The sequence below is a fragment of the Motacilla alba genome, chromosome 2 (assembly GCF_015832195.1).
Source record: "Motacilla alba alba isolate MOTALB_02 chromosome 2, Motacilla_alba_V1.0_pri, whole genome shotgun sequence".
NCBI classification, from domain to species: domain Eukaryota; kingdom Metazoa; phylum Chordata; class Aves; order Passeriformes; family Motacillidae; genus Motacilla; species Motacilla alba.
The window spans coordinates 117,015,083-117,032,558 of NC_052017.1; the positions used below are offsets into that span (position 1 = coordinate 117,015,083).

A 17,476-nucleotide genomic window follows, 5' to 3' on the forward strand; every position below is an offset into this window, starting at 1 on the left:
AAAGGGTTTTCTTATTCTTCATCTGACCTCTGAAAAAGTACAAGCATAAAATTAATGAGTCTGTGTTGACTTCCCCCCCCTCCAGTTTTATCAAAGGAATTTCTCCAGAAGTGTTGATTTTCTTAATTTCCCTAATGAAATATGACCTACATAGCATCAGTTATTAAAAAAAAAAGCTAATGTCCAAAAAAGCCCCCAAAGAATCAATTTGAGATAATATCGTCAAGAATTCCTCTGCTTAGCCACTTTTTACAAAAAAACTTGGTTTGAAATGTAAGCATGTTCTACACACATACAAAAGACCTGCTGTGACATACAGCAAAGGAGTCACTGTAACTGGACTGCATTCCTCGCTGTCAAATTAAAGAGGAATACACTTCTAAAACCACAAGTAGCTTAAAAGAATGGCAGAACACTTCAGAAGGCAACAGATTTTCATCAGACATTTAAAAAGGCACCAGTCATCCTTTGTTTAGTTATATTATCCTTTATTATTTTACAATGTATTTCAAAAACTTTTACAGATGCCTTAAACTGTTCTACAAGAGCTGCAATACTGTCATAAAAGCACACCTACAGACCGAATGCACAAACGAACTGTAATACCTACTGGTATTGAACCATTAATATCCAAAGGGTGTAGTCTTTTAGTAAATAGATGTGCAGTAATGCCAATGCAAACAGATGTTAATGCAGAAAAACAAAACTCTGCATTCATGGCTATAGAACAGAGGACTTTTCAAACACATTTGGTACTGTAACATTCTAGACAGCAATATGAAGAGCATTACATATTTAAAGCAATACATGCCCTGAAAAGCCTGTATTTTCAATCTGTGCGTGTAAACCTGAATCAAAAATAAACTAGATATATTAAAAAACATGAGACATCTAGTCTGCCAACAAGATTTTGGGTTTTCTTTTCCTTAGAATGACAATTAACCTGGGTGGGTGAACTCTGACCTGCATTATTATTATTATTATTATTTTACATTATCATATCCTCAGCATTTCTGTAGTATTATGACAGCCTGTGGGGTTTTTTTAATTTATTCCTTGTGCATAGGCACAGGAGAATAACTTTGATGCATTAAATTTCTTTTCTGAGTCTCCAAGTGGTAAATATGATTCATATTATAGCAAATACATTACCACGAAAAAGCACTGTATAACAACGTTTATAACATGTTTCAAAGTTCTCAGCTGTATTTCTCTGGTGCAGCAAAGCAGGGGCACTGCAGCTTTCAAGCACTGTGAATCCTCTCAGGCACAGTGTTTACTAACAGCTCAGATATATGTTATTCTCTACCTACAGAAGTTTTGCTTTTGTTATCACTTCTGCTCACAGGAATTACTAAGACATCTTTAGACTTATACTGTCTGTAAGTTACAGGGCAAAGCCAATTGTCCGCATATGTTTTTAAGCCAAGCTGATGTATCTTCATGGGAGTCTCATGAAAGACATTAGGAGGAAACAGCAATTGCATATTGGGATTGTTAGGGGAAAAACAAACAAAAAAGAGTCAAAATTTACGAGTGTGGCACTGTGGCAAAAGAGGCATTCTGTCCTGCTTTATACTTCAAGTTTAAAGTTTTAGTTACCATTAAATACTCCCTAACAGTAAACACCAGTTCTTAATCAAATATAGTCTACATTCCTCTATTCTCTGCAGGCAGAGCTGCAATGGGTCATCACTATATTAGACCACAGCTCTTTCTGCTAGTCTTCCCAGCTAGCCTAAACAGCAGTCAGTGGTATTTATTAGTTATATATATGTATATATATAAGTCAGTCACACCCATCATTACAAATATGTTCTAGTTTATTTACTGTACAATGTATGTATACATACTTGTGTTTTTTCAGTCCCTTTTTTCTTATCCTAAGCACTCCAATAGTTAAGGGCAGGCTGGGGAAAAAATCAATATACATAAAAGGGTTACACATTTCAAGTCTGTAGTGATTCTAGTTTAACAGCAAAAGGGGATCCTCGTGCTCATGCTGTGAACACGGTTGGCAAAAACAAAGGCCAAAAAAAAAGAGGCAGACTATATTTTTCTCTGGAGTCAAAATCTACAAAATTGAACAAAACAATGTTAGTTCAAATGGATGTATAAATGAAAAGGGCGTTTCATTCAATGTACAACTGGAGCTATTAAGAATTTTCTTTCACAGAGGCCCTGAGACAAGTTGAAGGGATTCTCTCTACCATGTGTTTCATGTGAAGTCAAACTTAACTTAAAGCTCTATAGGTATAGCATAAACATTTGGTATTTAAGAGTGGACCCATTTTTAAAAAGTGAAGCAATAAAATATACATGAAAAACTAATGAAGGAACAATTTGATTGGAGGCCTCTGTCCTTTGACCCCTGCCCTATCAGGCTAAATGTCCAATAAAATGTAAAATGCAGCATACATTTGCTTAATCTAAAATTTTCGTGATGATTTATTGCAAATTGCACTTGGCAGTTCACCACACCAATGGAAAACTGGCCCCCTTGTTGGTTCATTCACACAGTCTTTCAACACCAAATATAAGTCACCAGTAGAAAGATCTCGATAGAAAGTTTGCTGCTGTGCTGAGCCAACTTGCTGCACCTTCTGGGTGTGACCCAACTCGAGACACTGCTTTGTCCTGTTCCTTAGTAGGGCTCTCGTCTTCTGGCAAATACTCAGGTAGATCTGTGTTCTGCTCTACTTCCACTGGAGTATCTTGAAACGGAACTAGCATCTGGTAAAACACAACAGATTAAAATTATGTCAAACACTGTAACTTAAAAGAATGAAAAAGTTATAATATAAACACGTTCAGGGGGACAGGCATGCACATAGTGAGACTCCTCCCCATTGCCCTATAGAGCAAGAACATAAATGGAACCTGCTATGCTTACAAGATACACAAGAAAAGCTTTGGCTTAATAGGGAAGAGAAAGTATCAAGTAAATACAGACTACCTTTTAGTGCAGTGTGAAACAAAGCACATCAGCAACACCAACCAAGAAAACCCACCACATTCATTGTGATCCTTTTCATATCATCATGGAGATAATCAATTACAGTACTTTCATCCTTCTTCTGAACAATAATTTCTGTGTAACCATTCTATGGATTCGTATCCTGACATAGGATATCCCTGAGTCCTCTTGTACTGGATGCGTAACACTCATGCTTAAAAATTTTGCCTACTATCAGACATTATGGGCACAGAGGTGCTGATACTGAAGATACAGCTGAGCTGTAACAACTGGTCTTTAGAAAGGCAGACATCCTACCTCCTCACCACTTTCACTTTTCACAACTTGCTGTGCCTTCATAACTTTGGTTGATGCTATTGCCGTTGCCAGCGCCTACAAATACACAGAAAAAAGCAAGAGCTCAGCGCAACAGAATGCAATAATGTGAGGATCTGGGGGGTTACAAAGCACTTACCTCTGCTTTTAAATCTGAGCGAATTCGGACCACGCACCTTTGAACAGCCATTTGAAAGGTAAAACTAATAACACCTTTAATTTTCAACAAGGCTTCTTCACAAAGATTCCTTCGAGACTGAAAAACAAACAAAGTCCCAGAACTAAAAAACATACCATGTGAAAATGCTCACAATTAATTGTGTTCCAGTATGTCTCAAAGCACATGGCTACAAAAGTGTGGTTGAATAACAGAAAAACTAAGACTTACATTTTAGTGCACAAATATTAGACTCTCTTGCCACAAAAGAAAATTTGCTTACACTTTAGAAGTCAAAGAAGGATGGAATCAACTGTAAATAATTAGAGAAAAGTGCTGAAAAGCAAAGAATGTTTTCCTCTGTGTGATCAGCTAAACAGTCCCCTCTGGTTAAGTTCTGATTGACTGAAGTGCTCATTGATGAGTAGTTAGTGTTTAAGTTGCTATTTATCAGACACCTTGGCTCCACACTGACTGAATGCATCAAAGCAGCTGTTGTGTCTTTCAGCTGCTTCATCTGTGGCAGCTCACAGACATCATGGCACAGCACACACTTAATTCTTATTTTAAAGGGAAAATACTTGGTTGATAACCCACAGAGTGCTATGTTTAAAGCAAGTGACATCACCTACTGTGCAGTAACATTACATTGACCCGTACTAGTTGCACCTGCTACATTACCTTAGAATGTTCAATTTTTTTCCTTTTAATATTTGCACAAGATGGTTGCAACAAAAAGAATTAAAGTATATTTGGAGAGACTGCTAGCACAAAAGGGGATAAAAAAGATGGACTGTATCAGAAATAAACTGACAGCCTTTAAAATAAGTTTAAAACAATTATTCACTTTTTTTTTCTGCAAGGTTTTAAATAATTAGTTATTTCAAAGTATATTTGCATTAGTTACCAAATAATCACTAGTCAGCATTCACATGCACAACAAGCAAATTAAATTCTTTTAATCTCTGGAAGAATGAACAGAAGCAGTTTGGCGGGGGGTTTAGCAGTTTAGCAAATATATTTAAACAATTCATTTGTGTAAGTTTATGTATTGAAATAGCAAACATTTTTGCGTTTTCCAAAAATAACTTTGTCAGATAGACTACCTTCACTATAGAAAGGAAATATTTGATGCAAAGATGATAGGCTGCCTTACACAAGTGAAAGTTGAAACCTACATCTGGACACAGCAAGCAACACTTTCATAGCTTCTTAGTCTAAAAAAATAAATTCATACACAGCTGTGTAGCAGTTCTGCGACAGAATTTAGCTTTTTACTCTTAAGATCCCAGGTGAATCACAGGCACCTCAGTTTAATTCAAAATGAGGCTTTCCGTGATCAGATAACAGGTGCATAATTTCTTAAAATAAAAAAACTAATTGAAGTCCACACAAATTCCTTAAAAAGCTGGCAGCTTGGCAGCCACCAGTTTTGCTGCACAGACATACTTTGCAAAAGGCATTTGACAGGCAGGTAGCCACAAACCCCAGCAATACACAACTAAACATACTTCTGCATGGTACTCCTGAAACATGGGCACAGGTAAAATTTAGGTTATTTCCCTATGCATCAAACCCTGATTACCATGCCCCTCACTACAATGTACAGACTAGAAAACTGAGGGGCATGCCACAAATTCCTGAGTTATTGCCTTGTTTTTTTACCTTTATCACCAAATTTGATTATTAGATCTTAAAACACCACATTAAACAACAAACGACCTTTCCCCTCTCTTCCTGAAACAATCAATTATCTACTATTTGAGCTTTCGAAATCCACAAGCGTTTGTAGGACCTGCAACCATTCCTGACAGCAGCTTCCATTTACAAATATAAATGACTGAGAACACCGTGTCTAAAGCTCACTGTGTTTACTCACTATGCCTTTTCAAACTCATACATGCAACCTAATATTCTCTGCTACTTAAGTCAGGAATAAACTATTGAATGAAAATAAATGGCTTTTGTTGCTCACAAGCTTTAACACCCTCCCAGTCCCAACTTATCATAACACTTTAAACAGCATCATGGGGATGTTTAACTTCTGGTGAGCACCTCTTAACATTTCTTTAATCATCTGATGAAATACAGAGCTACGTACACCAGCTATCTCAGCCTGTGCACAGCTGGATTTTCCTTTAACAACAAGCTAGGAAAACATGCTGGTGTGATCTACCTGCAGTTTTGCTCTCTAAAGATGAGTATCTAAATACTCTATGCTTTTTCACAATACCTTTACTTCAGCATTGCAGAGAGAAAACTCCACAAATATTGCTAAGTTCCATTTGTTGAGAAAAAGACATGCTTTTAAGATAGAATTGGACTACAGGCAAAATATCTAAACTCACGAAGTAGAAGTGGATGAAATTTCTTGCTTGGAGATACCTGTGAACAAACAAATCAACTACAAGCTTAAAAACAACAACCTATGGGACTGAATTTTTAAAATTTCACCGAGTAGAAAAGCCAATGGTGTTGACAAAGCACTGTCTTTCTAGATAGAGCAAGTGCTGGAAGGCCAAAACTGTAAAAAATATTTGTATAAAGTGAGCTAGAGCAGCATGTTATTTCTAAAGGAATTAACTATGGTCTTATGAAAACAGAACAGTGGGCATGCTGTTGGTAAACTGGGCCCGTGGACATGCTTACTTGGCAGAATGTAAAGCAACAAAGCAAAGGATCAGGTTTGATCATTTAAAATGGGTACAAAACTGAAAGATACAGAGTCCGGAGGGCACTTGTGGATAACATGCTTAAACAGCCTACATGCTGTTTGGCAGCCGTAAAAAGGCAAACATGGCCCTGGGGTGTTATCTACAGGGGTATGGTAGATAAATCTGTAGAAGTTATTCTGACATTGCATAAAGACTCAGTGAGACCTCATTAATTCAAATGCCATTCTGGTCACTACAGTAGAAAAGATCTCACAGACAATGAAAAGATGCAGCAAAACCAGCTCAAAGAAAATACAGCACTTCTAAATTAAGAATAATAAAAAACTCCCAGTGTCTGAAATCTCTCTTAACTGAAAGGAAACTTTTTTTAGATCAACACTTATACAACCACAAGACATCCTTAAGTGAAAAATGCTGAAGGCACCTTGTACACTCTATTCTTTCTTGAAAAACCATCAAGAAAACTGCCTTAAAGCATCTTATTTAGGTGTTCTGAGTAAGCTCAATTTTATGCAAGATTTTATACATATCTCATGCTTCAAAATACAATTCACAGAAACTGCTGACAATTGATGATGTCACACAAGGAGCCTCATTAGGTTTCTGGGGTTAAAATAAATCTCCGTACAGCATGCCTTATCTATACAAACTCTGAAGGTTTCCTTACCGAATCATCAAGGCCATCTATATGCAAAACCACTGTCTTGGCACGCTTATTTGTGCTGCCGAGGAAAAACTGTGCTTTCCGCCGACGATAATTCATCTCATTCGCATTGTCCATGTCCGACATGTTGGAAGACTGAAGGACATCATAGACTTCAGAAGCCAGAAGTTTAGTCTCTCCTGGTGTAGTGGTCCTTAAAGAAAAAAAAGGGACTAAGATTTCCAAGTATTTGTTTCCACATTAGTACTGCAAAAAGCTATTGATTACATCCTTGCAACTAGAATATTTCACATGGTACAGTCAAGACGTGGCAAAAATGTTACGTGGGGAGAGCAGAAATTGTGTAAAACTATTTTCTTCTCCCGATTCCAATTTTTATGTCAATTTGTTGATTCTATGCTCATTATAAACAGCTCTGTTCCCAAACAACATGAGCACAGTTTACATCAGTTTGACAACTATAACCCAAACATGGTAGTGCATGGTCAGTGCTCCAGGGTTACTCTGTGTTGAGCTTTATTTTTTTATAACAGAACTTCTCCAATTGCCTTGTGATATGTTTTGTTTCCCACTTTCCTTGCTACATAATAAAAATAATTTCTCTGTAGAACTGGCATCTTTCCCTAAGTTTTTTTTCTCCAAAGTTACCCAGCATCAGCAGCACAGCAGAAACACAAATTTTCTCGAAGAATCCAAAGGTTATTCCTGATTAGACTAAAATTTATGGTATAAATTATATGATAGCCTGTTTTTAGATAGAAAAAAAATAGATATTAGACTCAACATATATTGAATTGTTAAGATTTAATTAAAACTAATTTTAATCAGGTACTAATATAAATCTGTTGTCCAAACTCAGCCCTGTTTTAATTATGCTAGTGACTTTAAGCTTCGTGTAGAAACAAAATTATTACTGCATCAACTTGCAATTAATTTTAAAATGATGAATGACAGCTTTGCTGCTTTGTTTAGCAAACACTAAGTAAGTAACAAGTACCTTTAGATTTATTTTTTTTTCCATTTGACTTCCTTAATTACCAGACATTAAACACATTTTCCATCCTACCATATGGACAAGAGAGAACACTAAAGCAAGCATGCTAGGAGTTCTCGGCTTCTGGGGGTCTCAGCTAGCCTTTTTTTTTTTTTTTTTTTTACTTCTCTGCACCTTGTTTTGAACAGCACCCATTTGGAAAGGAAAATGTCAGTTCTTGTGATAATTCAGTAGATTAACAACATTCAAAGGGAAAAAAAAGAAAGAGAAAAAAGTGGTATATGAGCAAATAACCAAGATCTAGAAAGGGAAAGCATTCCAACATATGTTCAGTTTTAAATACATGCTCATGTTCTGCTTTCCTATACTGAGAAATCACATATGTTAATTCACAGAAACAAGTGCTGGGAACTCACAAAGATTTCAACTTCATCCTTCCATCATTTATTAGATAAAGTAATACAACTGATGATAAAGCCATGCAACTGGATGTCCTGAGGCAGAAATAAATCAGCTTTTGCTAAAGTGATAGCTTATCAAGAGATTAAGGAATTAACCCACCTACTAGTTTTGCCAATTACTTTCAACAATCCTGTCCATATCAAGTGATTTACAATAGACAAGTTTTATTTTTGGTAAGTTTAAATACAGCTCACTAAGCAAACTACTTAAAATGTCACTATTCCACCTACAGCACCCACTATGCAGTTGGTAAGGGGTTTTGCTTCAAAACAATTGTACTATTGCATCAGAGAGTTAAAAAAAAGTCAAAAAGACAAATGAGAAATAAAAGCATCCTTAATACCTGCCTATATGTGTGTGTATATATATGCATATATATACTAACCTATGCAAAATAAAGAGAATTTAAAGCTGTCACTGTCAGCAAATATAGAATATTCAAGTGCCTAAAGCAAAAAATCAACAGTGATTTTCATATATGTTTTATTCTCCCAACATTATAGTTGGCACAGTTCTTGAAAACTCATGATCTGCTATTAACTGCACAACTGAAACAACCTGTTGACTTTAAAACACAAAAGTAAATTGGGTCTTATTTGACACAGTTATTCCAAGATCTTCCTAAATCAAGTCTATAGTGATAAATTTTACGTGCATACACACATATACAGGCACGCACTCAAAAAAGATACTCAGAACACACATATACACACACACTCTCAAACAAGATACTCAGATAATTTCCTGTATTTGTACAAACAGAGGATTACCACTATCTACCACTAAGTTACCCCAAATGCAAGACTTTAATCTAATTTAAAGAGAATCAGTAACAAGCAACTGACTGTGCAATAAAAAGCAGCAAGAAACTCAGACTCTACACTACAGGGGCAAGGACAATGGCCGCCACTTAGAAATATCAGATTGCAAAACAATCCCAAGCGAAGGTGTGCACCAGTTTTACACTGCAGAAACAAAATACTATACTTTCAGCAACTCAGTTAAACAAAGATGCACAAAATTCCTGACAAAACCATCTACAATTTCAAATATACTGGGAAAAGGAGTGAATACAAGTTTTCAGCAACCTGTTACTCTCTCATTAAAGCAATTTCTGCTGTAAAAATAATAGAAACATTTATATCTTAATATCAGATTAGATAAAAGGAAATTTTTTATGATGAGCATGGTGAAACACTGGCACAGATTGCTCATAGAAACAGCAGATGCCCTATCCCTGGAACCATTCAACATCAAATTGGAAAATTCAGTTCCAAATATCCCCGCTCATTGCAGGGGGCTTGGGCTAGAGGATCTTTAAAGGTCCCTTCCAACCCAAACTATTCTATGATCTTTAAGGAAAAAAAATACCTATCTGGAAGCAAGTATCATAAACCCTCTAGCTTGCAAACCAAGGTGATGTTCAATGGTGAGTCTGTTTCCTTACATACTATATTGCTAATAAAACAAATACAATGAAACTGTACATAAAATTAAACCACAGAACAGTGGAATTTTTTTTTAAACCACTGTAACTCATGGGATGTGGTTTTTTTGCCTAAAATGAGGAAACTTTAGGAGAAGAGTTCTGAGGGCACTGACACCAGTCCTCCCAGCACCAGTGTGTCAGCAGGTTCAGGTAACACTGCCCACAGCTGTCTGACCCAGCCTCTTGCCACCACCAGAGCAGCACAAGGGAACTCTCTTCCTCTCCCACTCCAGCATGGCACTTTAGTCACTACTAAAGGTGCAGCTGCATAATTTCACTGTGCAGCTAGAGCTTGTTTGAGAACAATCAATCATTGAAAATCTCACCGAGGGATGTGGTACACCCCCATCGCTGGAGGTTTTCAAGATTCAGTTGGACAGGACACAAGATAGTCTCACCTAGGTCCCCTTTCCCAGGAAAGGTTGGACCAGATCATCTTCTGAGGTCCCTTCCAAGCTGGGCTGTTCTGTGATTCTATGACTAGTGTTCTGCTACCCTGCTAGGGAAATGGTAGCATCTCCTTAGAGCAGAGTAACAGTTGGCAAGAGATGGTTACCATCTCTTTCAGAGGCGGTAACACATTACTTCAGCAAGATTCAGAAGATGCCTGTCAGAAACCCAAGCCTTTAGTTTTCACTGTCTTCCTGAATTCCTGTCATCCTAGATTGCTGCCTGTCCTTCTATCATGTTTACCCAAGGCTGGCTGTGTAAGAAATATGAACACAGAATCCAAGTGACACGTGCTGTATCTGTCAGCAGAGGATACAAGAAATAGTTCTCACTTTCTACACTATTATTAGAAATAACTTTTTAAACATGGTCCAAGTACTGGAGAGGTTTTATTAGCATGGCCAGACATTTTTTTAAGTTTTTGCTAACCTTAAAGGACATGAAAGCTAATGGCTACAACTCCAAAGGTGTGTGTGTGATGTGGGCAGAGTATGGATGCTAGAAGAGAATGCATAAGCAGTGTACAGCATTATGGCTGCGACTGAAGTACACACAGCATCATAAATGATAACAGAAGGGCATGACAACCTTCATAGCTTCATCTGATGCAAAGGTAACAGAGATTTAGTTTCTTCCTTTAGAACAAGCACAAAGACTGAGAAAGACTAATGTAGTGATTTTCCCCTTTTAGAGAAGGACAAGACATAAATAAGTTTATAAATACATACATGGGGGTGTGAGTCTGTAAAAGATAATCTTATCCTTTTTAAGCTATAATATTTTATGCATCTTTTTAAAAATAAACATGTGTACGTACTTGTAAATTACATACTAACTCCTGCATCAGAGGAAACATGCAACTGTAACTCTGCTCAAAGCAGAGCAGACCCTGTGCACAAGCACAGGAACTATTATGTGCCTTTCTTTAGTGGCATCTGTTGGGCTCTAAAGACACATTAGCCAAACATGTAACACACTACAACAGCATTTCATTACCATGTTTCTACTGAGCTTATAACCTTGACACAGGATGTTTCCAAATAAAAGAGGAGATTTTTCTTTACCCAAGACTCAATTACATCCCAGACTCTATCAAAAGGAGATTTATGTAATTTAATTCCCAAAGTTTCACTTCTGCAGTAATTATGCTTTTGAATGCACTTGTTCAGTCTGCCTACTACCCACAATAAAGATGGCAAACTTAACTGTCCATTTAAGAAATTTCAAGGCTCTAATAATGTCTGAAGACCTGGGAAGGTGATGGAAAAAGTCTGAAGGTGCTTATGAAGGGTGAGCCCAGATTCACAAAGAGAAAGTCATGCCTGAGCACCCCAGGCACCTTCTACAATGAAACGACTGGCTTCATTAAGACAGGAGAGCAAAAGGCTGCTGTCCGTTGGCACTGGCCCTTACACAATCCCCACAGAGAAGCTGACGCAGGATGGACTGGCTGACCAGACTGTGATGCCGACTGAAAACTGGCTAGATGACCAGGCCCAAAAGGTGGTGATCAAGGCCATGAAACCCAACTGGAGGTCAGTATCTAGCAGTGTACATCAGGGATCAACACCAGTTCCCATTCTGTTCAGTATCTTCATTAACTATCTGGGGCACAACGGACCATTAACAAGATGTGCAGATGACACAAAACAGGAAGGAGTGACAGATACATCAGACAGCTGTGCCAGAGAGACCTCAGCAGGCTGGAGAAATGGGCTGACAGGCATCTCATCATGGCAAGTGCAAAGACCTGCATCGGGGGAAGAACAGCCCCAGGCACCACTCAGATCAGGCACAATCCCTGAGTGAGCAGCTGGAAAGCAGCTTTGCAAAGAACCTGCTGAACACAAAGATCAGCATCAGCCAGCAAAGCGCCCCTGCAGCAATGGTTACTGGTATCCTGGGCTGCATTGGCAGGAGTGCTGCCAGCAGGTAGAGGGAGGTGATCCTGCCCCTTCCATCAGCAGTGGTGAGGCCTCACCTGCAGTGCTGTGGCCAGGTCTGGGCCCCCCAGTACACAAGATGTATGAACACGCAGCAGAGTCCAAAAAAGAGTCAGGAAGATGACTACAGGGCTGATGAGAGAAGGGAGAGAGATCTGGGATGGTTGAGTCTAGAGAAGGCGTGGGGGGAGCTTATCAAGGTACATAAATACCTGAAGGGAGTGCAAAAAGGACAAAGCCGGGACCAGAGGCAAAGGACACAATCTGAAAAATCAGGAAACACTTTTCCACCGTAAAGGTGACTGAGCACTGGCAGAAGCTGTCCAGACAGGTTGTAGAGTCTCCATCCTTGGAGATACTCAAAAGCTGCCTGGACATGGTTCTGGGCAATGTGGTTTAGGTGTCTATGCCTGAGCAGACGGGAGCTGGATCCATGACCTGCAGAGGTTTCTTCCAAACTCAATCACCCTGTGAGTCTGTGAACACATACCAAGAAGTCACTAAGTAAATTCAAACAGCAATATACATGGAGCACATCTATTTTTACCTACTTGTGGATCTCTACTCTTTCAGGTTAAGAATATTTTAGACGATAGGCTTTTATGTAAGTAAAGCAAAAATTTATTTAATTTTCTGCCAACTATTTTCCTTACACATTGTCTTCCAAAGAGTTCTGCATGACAGCTTACATAATTCTAATGCATTTGATAATTAGAAAGACTGATTTCAGAAACTTCCTGCTCTCATATTTAGACTTAAAGTTCACTGCTCAGTCCTAAATTGTTCTATCTTAAGGCATCATGATCTAAAGGCAAGACTAGATGTAAAAAGGAAGGCATCATTCTCAAAGTCATTAGAACTTGTCAGTTGGTATTGCTGATGTTTTCATCTTCATAGAATCGTCTTTGAATGGTTAAGGTTGGAAGAGGATCCTGAAGATCATCTAGTTCCAACCCTCCAGCAAGACCTTCAACTAGACCAGGTTACTCCAGAGTTGCATCCAACCTGGCCTTGAACACCTTCAGGAATGGTACATCCACAACTTCCCTAGGCAACCTGTTCCACCTTAGGTTATAGCAAGATCTTATTACACAGTCATCACAGAAAAACCATACCTTATAATAACAATTTAGAAACTTTTAATACAAAACTTAAAAATCCAATAGTTCACTGTTTCAAACATGACACTGACTTCAGGAGAACACTGCTCCCAGGTTTCTCACTCAAAATATATAATTTCTTCGTAATTCTACTTAGCGCAATAACTGTATTCAGTAAATAGAGTATAGAGAGGATAAAGCCAAAGACTGCAAACTAAAGAAATATTTTAATCTCAAGTAACTTCACAACATAGATCAAAAAGTCATAGATCAAAAAGTCAAAAAGTATATAAGCTCACTCAGTAGTTTACACTGTTACTCTCTTACCTGAATCTGATGTAGCTCAAGAGTATTCAATTTGTAATTTATGGACCAATCTCAGCCTGGTACTGAAAGGCCTGTTTTCCCCAGGGTTGCTCATGAGCAAGAGAACCAAAGACAGACAGAGAGATCATTCTCAGCTTCTAGGTTTATAACTGGGCATCACTTGCATCTCAAGGCTGACCTGTGAAGCTGCCCTGTGCAGAGCCAGGAGCCGAACTCGATGGTCCTCATGGATTCCCTCCAACTGAGGATGTTTTACAATTCTCAGAATACACAGAGAAGAAATACAGCTCATTCCCCTCCTCATGGAGAAGAGCTACAGCTCATTTGTCTAAAGTGAGGAACCTCTGTGAGAAAAGGGCAACCAAGGTAGCCTCTGTGATAGAACTCACAGCCCAGAACTCTGTTAAGATGCAAGCAAAGAAATCAATACAGGAGAATGGTACATTAGCAGTACACCACTTACATAACAACATTTTTCACATAGTGAGTGTCTGTACTACATATATTTTCAGTTGGCATGGCCCCATAAGTAAGGGAACACGACATATAGCCTTACAAATCATGGACAAAGGCTGTGGTACAGCCAAACAGAAAAGGTGGATGTGCACTGTATGGTTCATCACTGTGCTCTTGCTCACTAATACTTGGGAAACCAACACAAAGAAAAGAGCAGCTCTGTAAAAGCAAAAAGAAAAGTATCTAACAGTGGTGAGGGAAAAATAAACTCCAAACACAAAACTAAGGAAACAGATCTTGACATTTAAAAGTTAACTCCAGTAAAATTTCCCGTATTGACATCTCAAGAATTTTACACAGTAATGGAAAGCAGAACCTTAAAATGCAGATCTGTAAAAAGAATTGACTACACAATTCAAGTCTAACAAATATGAAGAGTTTGAAGACTAAAAATATCTTCGCTATCCAAGTTAAGGCTCCAACATTTGACAAGACCTCGGGAAATGCCATCCTAAATAACCTACTCATAAATTAAAAGTATAAACAACTTTCTGACTTAACTTACAGTCACAGAAGAATCCTAAATCACTGAACATAACAAGCACTGAATGTGTAATTTTTCCTTCTAAAACACTAGTTTGAGAGACCTCATTTACAGAGTGATGCAAGCACCTCTCCAAAAAAGTTAGAAAAAACCTATCATCACATAGAAGTAGATATTTTCATTTGAGGCCAATCCTCTTCATACATGCAAGCACTGTCCCTATATTCTTCTCTAGGATCCTAAGTAGTGATATTTTCAACCATCATTTTATTTCCATAACAAACTTCATTCATTGCGATGCATATAGTAGCCCATATGACACAAAAAGCACAAGTAAGAATTTCATGGATTGACACAAATTCTATCACTCTGTTTTATCACTGTTGGGCAAGTGCATGCATATCAGAACATTTAAAGTATATACACAGTAGAGATTTATCATTTAGTCATGGGTAACAAATGGCTAGTCAACATATGCTCAGATCACTACGCTTTAAGATCACTGATGTATTTGTTTCCAGGTGAACAATTTCTTCTGGAATACTTTCTTCCTATACTTAAAGACAGAAGTTGTTTCCAGCAACTAAAGGGAGCAGTAAGCTGTAAAGAGTTGTGACATTCTGTAGGACGGGGTTGGGAAATCACTAATCTTTGATTTTAGAAGTGAGACACAGTGATTGACATGGCTTTGATGAAAACTTTGAGCATGAATGACAACCCTAAAGAAAGAGCATGGTATTAGAGAAAAAGCAATCTGTTTCAAGACAGTTATCTGATCTAGCTGCTTTTCTGCCTGTTCTACTCCAGTGCCAGGGCAAGATTCTTTCTTATCTCCAAGAATGCTGCTCTTTCTTGTAAGCTTTTAGTGCATCCCGTGATGCAGTGGGCTCACTCATGAGCACATGACTGCTCTCCAGTCTCACTCCAGGCAGCAGGCACGTCATTTGAAAACAACTTGAAGAGTAGCATTACTTCAGCACACACCTTCTCAGAGTCCCAAGTATGGTGCTACCACCATGCTACACCTCAGTTCCCTCTAGCCCCAAAAACACAGCAAAGACCAGACAATATCATAGAGCAGCTGATGAAATGATTACCACCTGCTTTCTGAAAAGAAAAAAAGTCAAAATCCTGAAGAATACAGCCAGCAGGATCCTGATGTTGGTCAATAACAATATAGAAAGCATAGTAATGGATTAACAATAGGAAAAACAATTTGAAGGTATAGAACAGGAAAAACAAGAGAACCTGTAGGACTGGGCAAGCCTTAAAGTGACAGAATAAGCAGCAGCACCATGGATCTTCAAACCCATTGAGCAGGTGGACTGCTCAATGAACCTATGCCCAGCCCGAGTACAGCAGTGCTATGTGCCTACACTCCAGCGGTATCAACCACGTGCTCCAAGCCAGCCACACCATGGCAACAAGGCAAGGTCACAGATTTTCCTAGATTGCTCCCTAGAACTGCAAGATGCCTGTCACTTGGCAAGCCTTCCACACACTACTCATGTCACAGCTGCGACAATTTGACCAAGAGACACTAAACTAAAAAGCTTGCAATGAACAAGGAGATTGGATGTCTTAAGGCTGATTTTGTACTTAACAAGACATACCCCACTGAAATTAGGAGCAAGGACTGGATTTCTCAATGCCACTTCCAGCTCAGTTTATATCATATACCTACTGACCCTGAAGATGTACAAAAACCCCATGAAATTGCTGGGATGTCCTGAAGACTGTTGAAAACAAGCAAACAAAAAAGTCTAAATATTAAAGGAGTTGTAAATAAGAGTAAAATCACAGCACAATCCCACTAACTGCTGTAAAATCAGCGACTGTGATATAATTTAAACTTTTAGTAAATTGATTAATTACCCATACTTAACACATTTCCCTGATTCATTCTATTGTCCTCTGATCATGAGAATGAACTTTCAAGAATGGGATAACAGATTTGAACATATGCCATATGCTTAACCCAGCTATTCATCCAATTTTGTTTAACTCTTGCTATTTATACACTAAATGGAAAATCAACTTTTGATCTCCCACAGCTTGGTATCTACCATATGGACATACTCTACATAAAAAAAAGACGCAGGGCCTGTTAACTCAACTACACTCAAAAGGCTTCATAGCAGCATTTGCTAGACAAGAGTCCATTTAAAAGACAAACTTCATGTTGAATTTCACAGTAGCTAATTCCAACATCTTGCCTGCTAATGAACAGTAATAATTTCATGGATGGCAAAAATCATGTTTATTATAAGGTGCCAACAAATTGCATCAGGGCTAAAAAAAAAAAAAAAAAAAAAAAAAAAATCTTAAGGGCAACAACTGTCTCTGGTCCTTTACAATGGAAGATGTAAAATGTTGGCATTAAAAAGCCACGTCTTCCTGGGAATGATGCTGTGGTGACCAGGTAGAAATACTGGTAGTGCTGAAATCAGTCTCAGCACAGAAGCATTTTACAAACAACTTGGAGGAAGCCAATAACTTTCTTGTGTTATCAGCATGCTAACAGCACTAAGTATATAATATAATAATAGTCGATTATAGTCTATAATTATCTGGAAAATCCATTTATATCTTAAAATCCCCATCGTTTATTTCAGTTTTTAAAAGTAAGGTTCATCTGGTTATTTTCCTGAAATTTACTGGAGAAAGGTTTAAAAAAAAGAAAACAAAGGGTTTGAAAGCTCTATGATTCAGGCTTCCCTGAAGAAAGCCTGTATAAATAGTAAGAATTAAACTACAGCAGCAACCTGTCCCAGAGGAAAAAAAAAGGCAGGTTTAATCTATGTAGGCATATCTATGTCTAAGCTTTGTATTCGAATTATTTGCTAATATAATTAATATCAATTCAGTAGAGACTCAAAGTAGGTAACTATTGAAATATCTTGTTTTCCTACTCTTAGACTAC

General features: G+C 38.0%; 1 protein-coding gene across 2 annotated transcripts in view; it reads right to left on the reverse strand.

Moving 5' to 3' along the window:
• Window positions 1–467: 467 nt before the first annotated feature.
• ARMC1 (armadillo repeat containing 1) overlaps window positions 468–17,476 on the reverse strand; it is a 34,157-nt gene continuing 17,148 nt past the window's right edge. Inside the window, exons 4-7 of one of the 2 annotated variants that reach the window (XM_038128222.1) lie at window positions 6,792–6,981; window positions 3,432–3,548; window positions 3,275–3,349; window positions 468–2,733 (exon numbers count right to left, since the gene is read on the reverse strand). In XM_038128222.1, the coding sequence (XP_037984150.1) occupies window positions 2,542–2,733; window positions 3,275–3,349; window positions 3,432–3,548; window positions 6,792–6,981 (574 nt within the window). In that variant the 3' untranslated portion in view covers window positions 468–2,541. The remainder of the gene's footprint in view (window positions 2,734–3,274; window positions 3,350–3,431; window positions 3,549–6,791; window positions 6,982–17,476) is intronic. The other variant, XM_038128223.1, reaches the window with a different exon arrangement.